The sequence below is a fragment of the Colias philodice genome, chromosome 3 (genome assembly GCF_061535455.1).
Source record: "Colias philodice isolate Cphi_HAF_F1 chromosome 3, ilColPhil1 Martin Lab GWU primary, whole genome shotgun sequence".
Taxonomy (NCBI): Eukaryota; Metazoa; Arthropoda; class Insecta; order Lepidoptera; family Pieridae; genus Colias; species Colias philodice.
The window spans coordinates 4,223,568-4,244,028 of NC_143088.1; the positions used below are offsets into that span (position 1 = coordinate 4,223,568).

Below are 20,461 nucleotides of genomic sequence, written 5' to 3' on the forward strand. Positions count from 1 at the left end.
AACATGGCACACACACATGGATGTTTCGCCGCCATTACTAGGCTTCACTCAATGTTTAGGCGATATACCGTCCGTCTTTTTTTATACGTCCATGCTTATCGCATTTTAATGAAAATACCAGGAAATGGACGTCGTGTACATTTCGTTGAAATTTAAATATTATTAATTATTATTTATTTCGTATGTACGTTCTATGTACGCCCACGTGATGGCATTTCGTATTGGTTTAATTAAATTATGCAACATATCACTAGTTAAAATAAAAAAATACGTTCTTACTGTATAAATTTTACACTGACGTAAGCCGCAGTACCAACCTTTCAACATTAAGATGCAAATCTATTCATAATAAATTTGATTCTGAACAAGGCAGTATAATTTTTTTTCTTTTTTTTTTTGTTATAATTATAAGACCAGTCTTGCCCCAAATTGTGAAACATTAAATAATTTCAAGAAAGCAAGTTTTCCTTATTTATTTTTAAAATTCTATATTGTCCAAATCTTATGAATAATTATGGTTTGAGAACTATTAAATCCCTTAAAATAGATTTAAATTATTAAAGCAAATAAAAAAATGATATTTTACTACCCATGTTACTATTCTCAAATATGTATTTTAACCTCGATTCGCCTCACGCCTGCTACCAACACATCTCAATAGCTATCTATATGGACGTACCGCGTACGTAGGTATCTCCCGAGTTGAAAATGACTGGGGCGGCACATTTTCCCTGTTGGGAATATGTACCTGTATGTACATATACGTTAGAAATATATTTTCATTGCAAGACCCTTTCTACATCCAGCTACATGCGCTAGTTATCGATTCATTTTTTTTAGATGCTTAGAATTATTTAACTATTATGCAGAAACGTTTAATGATAAAATTAAAGGCAAGACAAACTTACGGAAAATAATGAAAAGCTAAGATAAAAAGATTCAAAACAGGAAGGCACTGTGAAGGAATTTCAACTTCAAAGAGATAATAATTATTACACGCCTACTTATAGTAAATAACAATATATTACATTGAATATTAAACAAATATTAAATAAATAATTGCACTTTGTGAATGCTATAATATGTAAATATTTATGACTCAGAAAGCTCCAAGCTTAAGTAGAGCTTTCGTGAGATTTTAATCAACGTCTTTTGCAAATAAAGATGTCGTCTGTTTCGCTAAGAAACTTTCAGAAAGAGAGCAAAATCTAGTTCATTCGAGAGATATGACCGGTTTTTTATCATTACATGTTTTTATTTTTTCCGCAAACAACAACAAATTATATAATATAAATACGCAATCAATTTCTCTGATTATGTAGGACTTTTTAAAATCAGGTTTTTTATATCATGTATCATTCCTATTCAACAAGTTCGTTTGTTAAAAATTAATCTACATATACCTATTTTTTTCCATACGTGAAAGGCGAAAGCATGTTCTGTTGTTAACTTGTATATAAATGAATATATAGATATCGCAATGTAAACATAGCGGTGACCGAGTAAACACTAATCCATCTGCAATCAATACATGTAAATGGGACGAATGTAAACAACATTTATTCAGATTAATTCAAGTAAGCCACGATACAAAAGCATCGCCTTGTAGTTCCGTATATAACGTTGACCTTAATTACTCGAATAGCTGAGGCGACGCTTTAACAATCTTCAATATTATAGTTACCAAATTAAAACAAGATTGGCGCCGTAAACGTTTGACTACACGACCAAATAGTAATTATTTATGCAAGTGTTACATCACTTACTTAAGTGTCTAATTTATTCCACGAAATTAAGGTAATTATTTTCAATTTTAAAGACCTAATTTTGCTAACACACCGATAATGTTGTTAAGCTAGCACAAAAATAAAAATAACAAGGCGATTAATTTATTTACCGGCCATACATTTTAAAATATGTACCCAATGATATTATAGTATATACAAACAAGAGGAAAATATCATTGTATGTACCTACATTTATTTTAGACTAGTGGTCCGCCCCGGCTTCGCCCGTGGTACATATTTCGCAATAAAAGGTAGCCTATGTCCTTTCTCGGGTATCAAAATATCTCCATACCAAATTTCATGCAAATTGGTTCAGTAGTTTAGGCGTGATTGAGTAACAGACAGACAGACAGAGTTACTTTCGCATTTATAATATTAGTATGGAATAATACATAATGTACTACACTAATACCTTCGCATAAAAGTGTATTTCTTGTATGTATTGACAAATTCACTCATGGTGTCTTTTTACGTTGTCATAGTTTCAACTTCGAAATAAAAAGAACACAAATAGGGACCCTCCGGCCGCGGCGGTCAAAATTCGGCTGTCTCACTTGAACGACTTTCACTATGCTGCCGTCCTTTAACTAAAAAGCCGTTAACCAACAAATGGTCAATTTTCAGTTTTAAATGTAGGGTGACAGAGTTCAAAATTCTCTATCTTTCTGTCTAAGAATCATTTCTCTAGCATTAATAGTTATAGAGATATAAAAATATTGTAAGCCGTTAAATAACACAATTTTCAGCGATTCCATAACTTGAAAGCGTCTAACCAACACTACTTCGCTAAATTTCCTTTAAAGTACCTTAACCGCCAGATTTAATAATTATTTTTTAGCTTTTTACTTGACTAAAAGTACGTTATCAGATTATACTTGACTATAGAGACGCAAAAGGACTATAACTGCTTTATGATAAGCTTTCATATAACTATTCCAATGGAAATCCTTACCTTATTTGCAGTTACTCGCCCTTAACGCTTTTTTAGTTAAGTAATTTTATTTAGGACAAATTCTAATAACACTTTTTTGCTTAGCTACAAAGCAGCTAACCCTCATTTTTTAGCTAAAAGGCAGTTATCCGATTCTGGTGATGCATCAGTTTTGGGGATGAGAGTGATGATGAAATAATGTCGCCCCCAAGCAGAGTACCGATTGCTTTTGATTTTCTTTTACAAGACGTATTATTTCTGATCAAGTTTACTAAGTTTTAAACAATCTAGCAGCTAAATTACGGAAAATATAACAAGTCAAAGTTACGAAAATTTGGTAGATAATGGTTACGACATTGCGAACTTTCAATCGTATTTCTCTGTTTAGACTCTGATTTGTCTCTGTAACCGAGAAAGAGGACATAGGCAGTCTATACTATTTAATTTTTAAAACTATTTATTAATAATGTAATAAATTTACCCCTTGGGTGGAATTAGTAATCGACTGTCAAGCAATGTACTAGAGATGGTGATACAAAAATTGTTATGAGTACACTACCTTTGACCCGCTGACGGGGAGACCATTTTGCCAATATTGCTATTTTTTCTTTTCTTTATATTAGATTATTAAGATTTGTATTTTTTTACATGGTAGCAAATAAAAAGTTTTCTACCTCCTGCTATTTTCCACATATTCTGGTATATTATATTTTCTAAATGTGGATGAAAGAGTCTTCTAATCATTTGATAAGCGGTTCTACATTATTTATTAAGAGCATCCCACATGTAAGTCGAGCTTGAAGCCCTATTGAAACCAGGGTGTTTTTTTCAAAAACCTCGTGCACAAGTCTTAATTTTTTTTTTCAGGAAACGATTTATGTTTACATTCTTTGTGGTTCTATATGTACTCACATATCCGTGACTCGTATGATGGCTTCGCAGAAGAGTATTTATAAAATAACGTTATAATTGCAATTCTAAATGAAAATACGGTTCCAAAAAGAAAAGCGAGAAGATTTATCTATAATCTTAACCCTTAATGAGCCTCTGTAATGAAATAAACGTGAACATGACGAGAAATAAAGGTTAATTTTATCAACAACTTAAAAGAGTCATTTAGTAAAAGAGTTACAATACTTGTTACTCACAAACAGACGCAAGAACCGTTAATTTAGATAGTGTTTAAATCCTTAATACTTAAACCTAAAAGCTTTTGATCCTTTTCCTTTCCATTGGTTGACCTAGAGGATGTAATTCCCGAGAGCAAAGCCTAAGACAGCAGCAAATTTTTAACATTAGTAAGATTAAAATTTAGTACAACTATATAGAATCATAGTACAAAAGCATCTAAAAGCCCTTAACCGTTGATTATAAAGTTTTTGAAATTTAAATTAAAGCGAAAGTCATAGCTTAAAAGTAGTTATAGTAGCTTAACGACGTTTTAGGTAAGCATTTTATTACTAAATAAAAAAAAATCCCAAAATGAAAATAAAAATACTAAATTACTTAGCTAAAAAGTCGCTATGGTATGTTAACGGCCGTCTTGTCCAGTAAATAGTTAAAATTTTCAGATTATATGCTGAACTAAACGAGAAAAATTGAATTTAAAAATAAATTATAACAGTTTCTGGGTAAAAACTATTATTTATATATAATATAATTAAATTTCGATCGATGTATCTCACAATAATTATTCTAAGTGTCATAATTTTTAAGAAATAACGATTTCCGTGTTTTTTGCCATTTACTCGAAACTCACTTCGTGGGCTTAACGGCTTTCTAGTTAAAGGACGGCAGTATGTTCCACTGTATGTATCGTGATGAATGATACACTAGGAGAATTTGCACAGTAACCCAGAAATAACAATCTTTCTACACATCATCTCGTGCACAAAACACTCAAATATAAAGATAAACTCAAAATATAATAATAACAGGAACATATACCTGTTTATCACAACAAAACATCATAAAACCTTTTTTCAAAAAAAATATATTGTGTTATAAAAAAAATTATATTTCATAAATAGTTTATATGTAAATTTACATTGTAAATATTATAATATAATAATTATGTATTTTGTTTTTAATAATAACTACTAACTTAATATAGTATAATTATCTCTGTCTATTCCAGCTAATCTCCTATACATAAAAAACAGAAACTAGGCTTTTTCTGCAGATATAAAATTTAATAGAAATGAAGTCAATTCTTCTAATACAAATAAAATGCGTAGAAAAATAATCCTAAGGCGGGAATTCGATTAAGAGATTATCGAGGAGCCTAGTTGGTTGGGGTTGCTATGGTGAAGCGAAAGACGCCACGTATACAAACACAAGGAACAAATAGAGCTCTTTGAAACACAATAAGAATGTAATTTGATTGTTATATAGGTACATTATTTTATATATATACCTACCTATACCTATTGATTTTAAAGTAGCAAATGGCAACTTATATAAAATGCAAGATTATCATTTGAGTCTCCTGTGAGACTATAATATATGAGTACCTATGTAGACATTGAGCAACTAGGTGGCCTCCTCGATTGCTAATTGAAATAAGAATGCAATTTTCTTCTTTGACATTGATAGGATTATTCAAATAGCTTTTAATATACCATGAGAACTTCAATCAACGAATCCATTTGCAAAGTTCGCCTTTCATTCATTCTTTTATTGAGTGGTAAAATTTTCCCCTAACGGCTTTTAAACAGCAGTGGTTTATTATCAGTTGTAATGAGGGCATAGTTATTGTGGCGAATTAATAGTAAAAATATATCGTGACACACGCGCTGCGTATCAACAGGGGTTAGATCCCCGTCTGGACCGGCGTCTGTCAATATTTCGCTGAAATAGGCGTTGTCATGACAACGAGGGTTCGCCTCCCATGCCGGTCGGTGCCCTCCAGCCATGCACAATGCAACGGAGGGACGAAGGGTGAGAAGTAAAAAGGTATCCGTTGTCTAGGGCTCAACACAAGGGAGGCTTTAAATAACGTGCCTACATTGCGAGTATTACGATATTTAAATGACCTAAAAAAATACATCAATTTCTTTTAACTTAAAATCTACTTATAGGTACTTTTAATTTACTAAATGAGATATTTTTTCTGCTGCAGGATCATTGACGAAAAATCGCACGGCAATTTATTTTATAACAAAGAACCGCTTTAAATTATAGTTCTCATGAAGCTTTACATTACTGAGAACAATAAGTAACGGTGGAAGTCGTGACACGAAACAGAAGTCAATAGACAAGAAGCAAATAAACAAATTAATTTTTGTCAAAACTGAATTCTTTATTTCGTAGATTACAATGATATTAAGTATAGCTTAACAAGAGACATCAACAAAATTATGACCTTTGTCACGATTACCGATGACGTGGCACGTGGGAACGGTAGACCTTCGAGACCGAGACGTTCATAATATTTAAGCGGGAAATTCTATGCATGTCGTTTGATTTACATTTAGATAAAATACCAGTTTTATATACAACACAGCTTATAATATCCACATTATACAACGGACGTATAGTAATTAGCCATTTATTTTAGAATCATGAAATCAATCATTCAAATTCGGACACGGTATACAGAACGAGGGCGTCTTTATTTGGTTTAGCTGTGCCTCGACACCACACCATGGCATTCAGAGGTGCCTTTAAATATCGAGCAACTAAATGTTGGAACAATTTGCCTCCACCATTACGAAATAAAAGCAGTTTGCCGAGCTTTCGTAATGGATTCAAAAAACTTATAATACAGCAACAAATCAGCCAACCTTAGTTGCTCTTTAATAAAATAAAAAAAATATCTATATATATACAGGGTGTCCCAAAAAGTAGTGATATACTGAAGCTGGGAGGTAGAGGACTTAGAGGGCTATCCGAATCACCCCCATGTATGTTATGCGATGTTTCGTACTTTCGGAGTTATGACGTTTTTTCAAATTTTTCATCTATCGCCGAGTACGATGAGATTTTTATTTATGGTGACGTGAATTATTGCGCTAGATGCTTGATTTTTTTTTGTGTGCTAAGCTGAAAGATAGGCCAATTCAGTATGGTAACATTTACTATCGTTAGATCTTCGAATGGAATAAAAAAAGAATTAAATGCCAAGAAAGATAAAATTACCCAGTATGTTCATAACTTCAAGGGCCCATAAAAAAATAAAATCACATAAAAAAGGTTTTCCATTTGGCTTTTAAAAACTTGCTCTATCGATCAGGTAGCTACCCTGAAAATTTCATTTTATTATTCAGAAGGCTTCAATCGAAAAATTGAAATCTAAATGTGGTAAGTGCAAAATTTTTATTAACATGATGATCATTAAAACCAATAAATAGGTGTTTAATTACCAGAATTTTTTTAAAATAGCCCCGCTGTTGCTCAATGCAAGTGCGACATCACCGTAAAAAGTTGTCTTTTAAATGTCTGAATGCTCTTTTATCATTTTTAATGGTTTCTTCTGCTACTATGAATTTCCGGGTTATTTCGTCCAAATTGTGGCAGTCTCTCGTCTTTGTAGTATCCCCACGGAAAAAAATCAATAGGGTTTATGTCCGGAGACCGTGGAGGCCAGGCTAAAGGGCAAAAATACCCTGAAAGATGGATTGGTCGTTGCAGCCTGCGCATGCGCCGGTGACGCCTGCTTTAAAGCCTGGCCTCCACGGTCCCTCGACCTAAACCCCATTGATTTGTTTCAATGGGGATACTAAAAAGACCTCGGCTACTTGAGAGAATGCCACAATTTGGACGAAATAACCCGGAAATTCATAGTAGCAGAAGAAACCATTAAAAATGATAAAAGAGCATTCAGACATTTAAAAGACAACTTTTTACGGTGATGTCGCACTTGCATTGAGCAACAGCGGGGCTATTTTAAAAAAATTCTGGTAATTAAACACCTATTTATTGGTTTTAATGATCATCATGTTAATAAAAATTTTGCACTTACCACATTTAGATTTCAATTTTTCGATTGAAGCCTTTTGAATAATAAAATGAAATTTTTAGGGTAGCTACCTGATCGATAGAGCAAGTTTTTAAAAGCCAAATGGAAAACCTTTTTTATGTAATTTTATTTTTTTATGGGCCCTTGAAGTTATGAACATACTGGGTAATTTTATCTTTCTTGGCATTTAATTCTTTTTTTTATTCCATTCGAAGATCTAACGATAGTAAATGTTACCATACTGAATTGGCCTATCTTTCAGCTTAGCACACAAAAAAAATCAAGCATCTAGCGCAATAATTCACGTCACCATAAATAAAAATCTAATCGTACTCGGCGATAGATGAAAAATTTGAGAAAACGTCATAACTCCGAAAATACGAAAAATCGCATAACACACATGGGGGTGATTCGGATAGCCCTCTTGGTCCTCTACCTCCCAGCATCCGTTCATCACTACTTTTTGGGACACCCTGTATATAACTATGTATATAAAAATAAGGCAATATTATCTTAGTCTATTTATTTTTACTTTATCTGTTATTTTATTATTTTTATCAGTGTGTTGAATTTTTTACCTTAGAATAGTATTAGCATATGATATATAAGTAAATAGTATATTTAAATATTCTTATGTATACGCATATAATGGATGTATATTTTTAAATGTGTATTTAGATTTATAATTTATTAATTAATTTTAAGTAATTTATAATTTTGTAGCACCTATCACTGCAAACGTCAGTTGCGATATGGGAACCACTGAAAATCAGTGCTGCGGCTCTAAAGCCACAGATTTCCTGAGTGGTATCCCTATCCAACACACATATATTCAACCACACAATACCTTTGACCTATTGTTGTATAATGTAAATGGCATGCATACTTCTTTTTATTGTAATTTTCATATTGTTTTTGTTCGATGCATGTTACTTTGTTGTTTTTTCTTTGTATGTTTTATTTTTTTTATTTTTGTGTGTTGGATTAAATGTTTTTTCTTTCTTTCTTTCTTTCATGTGTTACGCCGCACATTTTTTGATTTATTCCACGTGATTACCTAGTATCTGAAATCTATGCAGTAAATCTATCAAAAACAAAGCAAAAGTTCGCGTGTTATCGTCCAACTATTAAAATTAATTAATCATTCATTGTTATTGTCATAACGAGCTCTTTCAAAGTATATTAAACTAATTTCCCATGTCAAGAAATAAGTTTTTCCCAGAGTAACTTGAGATGTTCCGTAACCCAGACTCTTATGGACGTGCTTCATTGAACAAGTTCATCTATATAAATTTATAAAAATGCTTTATAAATTTATATTTATAAAGCATTTGAATGCCATAAAACCAAAAATATAAATTCAACAAGTTCATCTAAATAAAATATATTATAATATAACATGAACTTGATTAACTATTATGTACTTATATTAAAATACCTTGAAATTTGAATAGATTTTAAAATTAGAGTTTTGTATTTAATAACGTTAGCTTACAATTTACTACCTTTATAATAGCATATTTTAATAGCATAGAAATCTATTTAAAAATAATTATTCATTTAAAAATATATTAATACGCCAAAACGTTCTTATAAATTATCTATTCTTATATTATACAGGAAAAAAGAAAATTTATTAAGCTGAGTACGTTAGAATCATTCCAATTATATTATCTAATTTTCAAATGAGGTCTGGCTGATCTTGATTACAGATTTCATCCAACATGAACTCATGCAATTTACCCCGAATCAACTCTCTTTGTGAATATACTATATTTTATTCATTACAAAATTATATGTTAGGAAAGCTCAAAGGATCCACCGCCTTTCTGCTTGCTCTATATACTTATCCATATTTTTATATTTGAGAAAATGACTATAATACCTAGTGAGTTTATTTCGCGTCCAAATTGACAAAATGACTATTACATACATTTAATATATTAAAGTGTTCTGTTTGGTAGGTCTTCGAATATCACTATTGTATAGAATGGACGCTAACGCTTTGAGGGTCGAGAAATGGCATAGAATAATAATTATTATTAATCTAGACGAAGTCAGCTTCTTTTTCCCCTTACGCAAAACCTTACACGTAAACTTAAACATCAAAAATTTAATAACAATTTTTAAGGCCATTTTTTTTCAACCGCTCGACTCTATATTTGCTGAATTGAATTCACTGCTTGCTAAGACTGCTTGTATGAAAAACTTTCATGATTGCTATTTCGTTGTCTTGGCGACAGAAGCAAGATAGCCCAGCGGAAATAAAAACAAAACAGCTTCTCTCTGAATAGTCACACAAAAACTTATTTTTAGATTGCAGCGGTAGGTACCCGCAATTGTTCACTCGTCATTCGCATTTTTCTTCACGAGCAACATTTCTTTTTCTGAATGCACTTCGTCACTAATATAAAATACGAAAATATTTGTGCCAGTTGGTTTATTGGTCATTATGAGTATTTGAATGCATAATTTTATAATCCTGCAGCTCTTTTTTAAGTATTTATATATTTTGGGATTTAAATTTATGGTACCTACATTACCAATATAAAAAAAACATGCTGTCTGTCTGTCTGTAAATAAATGAATCAAGGATTTTTAATTATATACCTAGATTATATAGCTATTTTTTACGTAGGTCAGTTTTGGTAAACTAAATTTTATGTTCTTAACTCAAAACTATTGCTCTGTTTATTTAAAAGTTAAAAGTTTTAGGACCAATAGAACTTTACATCGATTTTCTCAATAAGTTTATCATATTTCAACAACTACTCAAAGTTTTACATTTCATTGCTGACTTCATTGCCGCAATAAAAACACATTCCTTTGCATTTCGTCAAAAATTTCGCAAAGTAGATCACTTCTATTCGATTTGCATTATCTATACACAGTTGCATCGACCTAATCTACATTCAGCCTTTTACCAATAGCACTAAAAAACGAAGTACCTACTACCTATCTACATTTTACAATTCCCAGTTGCATTACGCAGTGTTCAGATTCAGAACAATGAGCGTACGCAATGCGGCAGATCAGGGGCCGTTCCAGTTTAACTGATAAACAGCTGACCGTGGGAGGAATGCCTCCATGACCTCTCTAAACATCTAATTGAATGATAGACCACTAAATATGGATAGCGTTACACTGTTGCCTGTACCGAATGTCTAAATCAGTGGTCGATGAACTGGTTCGAGCCGTGCGTTCGTATCAATGAAACAATATCTACAATTTAACGCGGTGGAACGGAGTTCCATTGTTGCTACCACGCGTGAAATTTAATTTATTAAAATTTAAGTATAATTATTAATTGCAAATATCTCATACGTTAGTCATTATGCCCAGGTCCCAACGTGGAAGATGAACAGTAGGCTAAGCTAATGATTTCATACAATCTATTTCATTTTATTGTTTTAGCAGAACCGGAGGTAGTGGTTTGATAAGGATTATTACGAACTATATTATCAAAACAATTGCATATCAATAACACTGCACAAAACTTGTATACGCAATTGTGTTCATAATCGTAATTAATATCTTATCTATTATTAAAATAATCTTAAGTATCTTGAATATGCGAGAATTTTTTAAATAAAAAACCTTCAATGAATATCAAATAAGAAATCAAACCACTATAATAATCACCTAAAACCAAAATCTAACGAAGGTTAATTTGCTATGCAATCCAGTTAAGATCGCATAGGTACGTAATTCTTATCGATTTAATAATTGCGAAAAACATTTTTCAATGAATGAATATTCGTAAATGATTAATATGCATTTATTTAATAGCTTGATATGTTACATTTTTTTAAACTTGTAGATATTATGCACTATGCAAATGTGCAGAATTAGGTAACTATAATTGGATGTATCTACATAATATTATTATGAATTGCACAAGTTTTCCTGCACTGCTGATAAAGAACCGCGCCAAACAAATTGTTACACATTAGTTGCGCTTTTCTATTGAACATAATATAATATGTAAGTGCATTCATAGCATTATGAAGGATTTCCAACTTTATACTCACTCTGAACGACCGCGACGTAACATTATATAATTTATATAATCTTGAAATGTTGTTATTTCCTGACGGATATATTTTACTTAGGTATACATTTAATTTAATTTTCAAGACATGTGTTATTACTAATAATAAAATTAGACACCTATGTGGCTACTTGTTAAAATTATTACATACCTACGCTTACCTAGATCTCTGTACTAAATAAGCCGTATTGGAAGTAGGTACCGTTAGTCTAAAATCAACCAGAACATTGCTGTCAATGCGTAAAAAATAAAATTGTCTTGAACAGATCGGTAAAAAGAATTGGAAAGTCGATATCTAATATTGACACAGGTTGGTTTCCCTTTACTGATTATTATTGCACAATAATGGACTTTGTATGATGCAACAAGCAAGCACAGGTGTGTACATAAAACATAATAAAGGTAAATACACAACCGAATTAGTAGACCCGCATTCCATTTCCTTAATAATTTTTCCACAATAATTCATGAAATTTTCTAACTTTCTACATTCCAATTCAGGCAAATTGAATTAAGAAATAAAGAGGAGATTATAACTCTCCATCTTATCTGTTAACCTTTTGAACGCCAATGACATCTATAGATGTCATGCGCAATCGTGCCCTGTGCGCCAACGACACCTATACATGCCAAGAAACAGATCATAGATAAATACAAAATAAACATATTAAACCTTTACTTTTACGTGTTTTATTTATACAGTTTATGAACTGAATCCCCAGTTATTACATAATTGTACACAGTAAACAAAATTGCCAAGTAGTTATTCAAATATTTGATTTCAAAAAATAACTTAATTAATGGCTAAAAAAGCATGTTCTCTCGCGCCAATGACATGTATACGTGCCTACTAGTGATGTAGTGTAATATTCAAGTAACTTCATTAAAATTTCAGCGAAATTACTCTAATTCGCTTAATTTTTGTAATAACTACAAAAAAAATATATAAGCTTAGTCACTGAGAAAAAAGGTAAATACTACATTCTTTGGTATAATACCATATTGTCTATATTGTGGATATTGTTGATTTGAATATTTTCCTTTTCGCCAATCATGCGCATCCCTAGCACAGTATCGATATGCAATCCCTTCTGCGCCATTGACATGAATAGATGTCGGACTGGTGACGTCGTAAGCGCGTGCCGTGTTGTTAAGTGCGGAAAGTTGTAAAAATATTTTATCGAGTAGCGGGCGAGTGAGCGAGCAGTTTTCAAAATTTATTACCTAATAAGTCTAATCAGTGCCTTTATTAGAATATTCTTATGATACAAATTGTCGCTATGTCATATCAAAATATGGTAATTGACCAAAATAGGTACCTACATATAATTAGTATTTGTAATAACTCAAGTATTAAACTAAATGATTGGAAAATAAATATGTAGTTTTAATGCAATTCCCTTTATTTAAAGGTAATATGTAGTTGTTTTGATATTTACAAATAAACACTCCACAATGATACCTATAGTTCATATAAACTTAATAAATAAACTCGATAAGTTATAATAATATACAGCTACACATCCCTAATCAGAAGCGAGAGATTATAAAAAAAAGGATGGTTGCCCGCGCCATTGGCATGTATACATGCCAATGGGGCGTAACTGATAGAGAATAGTGCTGTAACTTGCTGCAATTTTATATGTATTTTTGTATCTCAAAAGGTTGATTTTTTTTGTTGATAGTTGCTATAAATGTGGTCTTAAGTTTTTACAGTAGGAGATGAGGTTAAATAAATTTTATTTTTGTGTTATAAGCTGTTTATTCAAATATTCAGACGTGAATTATTATGTTTATCGATAACATTTTGGACTCCCTACTATTTTCAAGGTTATCTCATTGAATTTGTGGCTTGGCGTGGAGGGCACGGCGATGCGTTTTTGCTCTGGCGGTCAAAAGGTTAAAGAAAAATTAAAAATATTCATCTCAGAAACTTTTATTAAGCTAAAATTTAGACTAAAACTTTTATTAAGCCGTATAAAAATCCACTCATCATCTAAGTATTCATATTCGAGCTTTGGCAATTAACCTCTTAAACTTTTCCACGGTCCTAAAGAATTATAACTACCAACTTCTACTGACTGCCCATTTGACATTTACGTAGCAATTTAACTGTTGGAAAGTAAGGATCTTATATTTTTATTATAAACATATTTAGCAGTTTTATATTCTGAATAAATAAGCCTTTATATAAATTTTCCGTTGCAATTTTAATTCAAAAATTCTTAGCTGACCTTTCCACTGACGTTCTGTGCCCAATTAAGTCAAAATGGTATATTAATGCCAAACGCGATCTATTTTGAAAGCCATGAAAATCTCAATTAGTTGACTCAACAGCAATTAATTTACTAATGGAAACCCGGGTGACGAGATCCAACGCGTAAGCCATTATCCTGATTTATTAGCCTCGAATCTCCCTTGCCGAATGAGCCAAATGACCTGACGCGACGGTCCAATTCTTTCCCCGGGAGGCAAATAATTATCTCTTCACGAGTACCCCTCTACTCTGTTATATTACCACTCACCCTCGGACTAAGTGTCGCTTAACTCCAGAATAGGTATACTATGTGCCGCCCCTGCAGCAGCCGATTTAAACTTAATTAATGGTTAATTTATTGGGATAAGCCGATCAGACGATAGCACGCAACGGTTCAGAGATTTTGGATTACGCATGAACGCGTATAATATCATGTCGCACCGTGATATATTTTACCCTACTGTAATACAGTACATATTATAAATTATAATAGTTATCCTTTCAGCTAAATTTATCAATCATCCAACCATTAAATTTAATTTAACATATTGCATGAAATAAAATTAATCAAAATTAAGTACTATATAAGAGTAATAATTTCATTTAAAAACTAGATACCAATTGCAATAGTTCTAATGTCACTTAAGACTAATTTATAAATTACTAGCTTTCCGCCTGCGGCTTCGCCCGCGTTTTCAAAGAAAAACCCGTTCCCGTAGGATTTCCGGGATAAAACCTATCCTATGTCCTTTCTCGGGTATCAAAATATCTCTATACCAAACATGCAAATTGGTTCAGTAGTTAAGGCGTGATTGAGTAACAGACAGACAGACAGAGTTACTTTCGCATTTATAATAATTTGAAGAGAAGCAATCAAGTGGCGAAACTTAGCCCATCTGTCACCGAATCGACCTTTTATAGTTTATACAGTTTATTGATTTCAGAAATTAAGATTTCATAGATTTCAATAGTTTTTAGGTAAAATCCTTTTAAATTTGGATTTCGTGTGTTGACACAAGAAACAATGACCAACGTTAAAGTACTCAATAGTATACTTTCTATCCGAAAGTCATTTACAGGCGTGGCACGTGTTCATGACGAATCTAACGGCTTTTTCACACCAACCCAACACGTGATAGGCAATCTTCTATTACGATTATTGACATAAATCTTAAATAATATGTACATGTAATAAAATAACATACAATTTAGATATGTGTGTCATCATTTAGAACTTACTACACTACTCATTTTAAACTGCTCTCATGCTTCGACGGAACATATAGGTAATAATACATAATATAAATTTTTCTATTATGTACTCTCATAATAAATGTTCTACAATAGTATCGCATGTCCACAAGTTACAGTGCGATTTAATACGACATACATTACAACATCGCTTAATCCAACACGATAAGCCAATCTAGGCTATCTAGCTATTGTAGCTATAATGCAATTAAGAACCACTGTTTTAAGAATATTTCGCTTGGAATGAAAGTAGATTAGATTACTCATCCAAATATCCCAAGCTTGTCTTATAAGTTGTAATGCGCGTACACACAATGTGTTCCAAACGTGTCTTACATGTTTATAGGCTTTTAACGATTTCTTCTTGTTTGAAAGCATTTTAAAGGAAACAAGACGACACTCGCATCAAGACTACCGCGTTTTAAGAATCGCGAAAAATTTAAATCAGGCTCTACGCTTTAACAATGCAGGATGTAAACCAGATTTGACGTATCTTAAGCGTGTCTTAGTTGTCATTTTTTTTGAAGTGTGGATTAGTTAATTAATCACAACAATAAGGGTGCACTCACACACATCAGTCACCGTCAAGTCACCGATGACTGATCGGTGACGGTTCGTGTACGTATCCACAAACACCAGTCACCGTCATGTTGTCCGTCAGTCACGTCGCCGGTTTGACTGAATCATTGAACACATACATCAGGTTAGTCAGTGATTAGACGTGTGTCACGCTAGAGAACATGTAGCAATTGACGGTAGCACGACGCTGACTGAACTGAGACGTGACGGCACCGGGTGAGTGGGGATAAAAGTATGATACATGTATGGAAAGATTATTTGACGTGCCTGACCGGTGACGTCACTGATAGATTTCGTGCCGGCGACTGTCGTGTGGGAACAGAGTCATACTAGAACTATTGATACATATTTTTTTTTAATCCTGTCCGGTGACGTGCCGTGACGGTGACTGATGTGTGTGAGTGCACCCTAAATACCTACGAAAATCTCTGACAATGTGTATCTTGATTCTTGAACAATGAAAATCATTATTCAAACCCAAATTATATTTTACAGTTCACCTCCGTCACGATGTCATTGACTCATGAATTGAAACTTTTCTCAGGATTTCTTCAATCCATAGCGACCATAGCATAGCTCTATACATATTGTTAGCATATGAAAAATAAAAATAATTTAAATAGCTCAATAAACTAGGTAATCCTATTGACGCGTGCTATTTAATGCTAAAATAAATATTGAACCTACTATAAACTATAAAGTGACTACAACCACGCACTAATGATCGGCTTCATTGGACATACTATCGCTAAATATCTATTGGCCCGTAATAATTTACCCACTTGTTCGACTTCATAATTGCTATGTTAATTCAATTCTTCGTATTGCATTTATGTTTTGTCATTTATATTCACACATTCTTTACAGATACGTTTCACTTTTCTGTAGCTATTCATATCCAGGTTTTATTATTCGTATTTCAAAAAACAAACCTGTTTGCAAAAAACAATTAAATTAGGTAGAGGCTACCTAGTACGGTACCTAATTTATTTGTTATAATTAACCAAGTGGAGTATAAAAATCGGTAATTAATAATTATTTAATATTTCTCACCTAAGTTTCTCACTAATAAAATTGCTCAATAAGAAGGTGTCACTGTCACGTGTCGCCATTTCTCTCAGGACCAAACTAGAAAGCGAATCGATCAAGCCGTGCCTGGTGAATCGTAACTCGGTAGAAAACCACAACTTCGTATAATTTTCACTACATCCAAAGTATCTACGCCTTTGCGAAATAAAAAAAAAATGTTTTGCATATCTCCCTCCTTTGTGAAGGAAATTGATGATTAAAAAGTTGATCATTCATCTATTATTCGTGATTATTCCTATGGAAATTATTCTGTAACGTTAAAGATAAATAATTACTAACATTAATTAATGAAAATTTATGGAAAAAATGTTTGTCTTTTATATTTCCAATAAGATTTTTATAGGTATGAGAAAATACTGGAAAAGTTGATTGTATGATTATGGATATGGATAAAACAACGTTCTGAACGAGAGCTTAATTATTGTAGATATAGGTATTCTTGAAAATCTTATTTTGTCCCCTTGTTGCTTTTGTGCTTGCGACTATTAGGTAATCCGTGATCGTCGCAAAAACATAATACCTAGGTATGAACGATCCACATTTTCTAATTTCTTGTCAGGAAAAAGTGCATTTTTGTGATCGAATGAGTTAGGTAATTTGACTCTATGTAGTTATGTACTAGCTGGTACGCATAACGCAATAGAAACTTATAAAAATCGATAGGCGGAGGAAAGAGGAATGGATATTATTATAATAGAAGAGTTCAAAAAAGTAGGAAATGAAGTGAAAATATGCATTTACCTAATGTATGTTACATAATAGGTACCTATATACTAACGGCATTTCCAAATATAAATAACAGCTTATTTCATGTACATATCATAATTTAGGTAAGTAGGTATAAGACGAAGACAAGTTGTCCAATCACACAATTAAATAATTTGTGATTGCACGCGCCACGAACATACAATCGAATCATTGTATCTATGTAGGTAATCGTAGTGCGTATAGCGAATATATGAGATGAATCATTGTTCATTCAAGTTAAACAGCATACGAGTTTGTGATAGTATGTACTTATAATTTTAAGCAATTCGTAGGTATTGATAACTTTTTATCATTTTTAAATCATTCCATCATTATAGTGTACCTATCAATCCATTAGTTAAGTATGCATTAGCTAAGTAGCATGTTAATAAATTGTTTTATACCTTTCTAGTTAAAACTACCCATTCATAAAAAGAATGCTACACAAATATTTGATTTGTTTATAAACATGAAACTATTGATATGATGAAGGAGAGAGCTTTTCCACTCTAGGTAGGTAGGTCCTACCTACCTGCCAAAGATAAGTTTTCGGGTTTTGAACCTAATAAAAGCTTAACTCTGTAAGTATAAGTCAAAAATGATATACAATTTATAAACAATATTTTATACACAAGTATAAAAGCTTTGTTAACAAACATTCGACATCACTTGATTGTTGACCTTTATTACTCATCTCTACCTTCGCTTGTGTCATAGGTACAGTACCAAAACCACAGCCAAAACTGCTTACGTAGATCGCCTTGAATAACTTTACAATAATAAACACTTGCATTTGTTTATATTCAAACAAATGAATAAGTAAGTACCTATGTATGTATAAATATTTTTTTTATTTGAAAAAAGTCGTAAAAATCCACTTACCACATCTATCCACCCAACCTTCTACACGGCATGGGTATTGGATGACCAAATTTGTTTTTTCGCTCATTTTTTCACATTCACAGTCACTATTTAAATATTAACAGTACCAAAAAAGACACCATCGATAGCAAATCACGCATCGCCGATAAAAAGTTCGCATACACTGCAATTTCCTTTAGTGCTGAATAATATGTATTTAGCATCTACCCAATGCACCTAAATCTGGTAAACATAAACAAACCCTCAATTCCTATGAACACTATTAACTTTCACTAAATTATTATTATATACAAAAAAAAACTAAAGTAGCTGATTAAAAAGAGCGTTGAGATTATGTATTAGTAGGTATATATTCAATTAAGTTTCACTTTTACTCGTTGTACATAGTTTCATTACTTTCGTTTGAGAGATTAACATTATTATTTAATTTATTGTAATAATATTTTATCCTTATAAATTTTTTAAATAAGTAATGACAGGCAATTAACGTATTTGTAAATACAATTTTTAAAATACATATAATATTTAGTTACCTATAATATATTCTACCCCCAATATTTATAAAATAAATTTTAATAGTTTCCTAACTATTTGCAGTAAGAAACTGAAAAACAATAGAATAAAATTATTTTTATTTTTGTTTATAAACGCACACGTGATTGATACACTTTTCCAACATTATACACAGTCACTACGTAAACAACTGACAAAAAACTGATTTGTGATTCGTCAATTGACGCTGAACGACACACTGCGAAGAACAAATCACGAATGTATCCGCGCGTAGCGAGCTGCGAGAATTGCCGAGCAGTTACGGATCTATTTTACTCAACAATGTCTGAGAGAAATAGCTTTATGCAACGTCTCTATCATCCCGTATTGACCCTCCCTTTTATTACTGGCAGAGTTATCACTACATGCGCGCGCACATTTGAAATTCATACAAAATTATCTGAAATTATTTTAATATAGATGTGGAAAACAAAACATGTTTAGTGAAATGCTATAATAAAACTTTCCATCTTCATAGAATATATACTTTTTCTTAGAGGATTGCCGTAGGAATTAGGACACGGATATGGTCTGAAGTAAGATCCATTATTAAAATAATAGGTCATGAAGGTAGACTGTTTTCTTAAAGTATAGAGAACCTACTTTTAGTTTCATGTATAAACAATATTTTAGTAAACATTCAGTAGGTATATAAAATATAAGTGTATAAACCTAATAACCATATAGAGAACTTTATTTTTTAAATTATTAATAATTATAACATCGGCTAAATATTAGGAAATTTGAGGAAAAGGAAATTGGTAAAAATTTGAAATTTGAATTAGTGGAAAGCAGTGTTACCATTTCGCGAATAATTATAGATCTGATTAGAAAGTGTACGTCGTGTTGTGTATGTTTGGTGTATGTATTTAGTTGACATTTATATTTTATTTCAATAAATTGCATCATAAAATTTTGAAATAATACAGTAAATATTATTTTAAAATATTTATCGCCACAAAAAAAAATGGTAGTCTTTTTTATTAGAATTTTACGTTATCATTTATTTTTATGTTCAAAGAGGCTTACATTTATTTGTTTTTGTTACAACGAAATACACATACCATGTGAATTATAACAGTATATTATTTTTTCGTCCCTATAACAAGAGATATAGGTCTACCAGAATCTGATGGCATATTTATATTTAAGAAATAAAAGATTTTCATGTGGCAACTTTATTTGACAACTATCAAATTGGTTGTCAAATTATTTGTCTTCAATCATTCTTCAATTCATGAATAATTTTTAGGATTTTGTCTAAAAAAGCTTCGAAAATGTCGTAAAAGCCGCTGCGATCACAAGCAAGAGGTGTTGTTTATAATGTGTATAGAAAAACATTCGATGAAGAAGGGTCAAACACATCACAATTTTC

The 20,461-nt window shown here is 31.9% G+C and overlaps 1 protein-coding gene across 3 annotated transcripts in view; it reads right to left on the reverse strand.

Annotated features, from left to right (window-relative positions):
* raskol (Ras GTPase-activating protein raskol) overlaps window positions 1-19,327 on the reverse strand; it is a 119,729-nt gene extending 100,402 nt beyond the window's left edge. The window contains exons 1-2 of one of the 3 annotated variants that reach the window (XM_089714138.1): window positions 19,188-19,327; window positions 18,535-18,756 (exon numbers count right to left, since the gene is read on the reverse strand). In XM_089714138.1, the coding sequence (XP_089570264.1) occupies window positions 18,535-18,601 (67 nt within the window). In that variant the 5' untranslated portion in view covers window positions 18,602-18,756; window positions 19,188-19,327. Of the gene's footprint in view, window positions 1-18,534; window positions 18,777-19,067 lie in introns of those variants that run through there. The other 2 variants (XM_089714137.1, XM_089714139.1) reach the window with 2 other exon arrangements.
* Window positions 19,328-20,461: the final 1,134 nt, after the last annotated feature.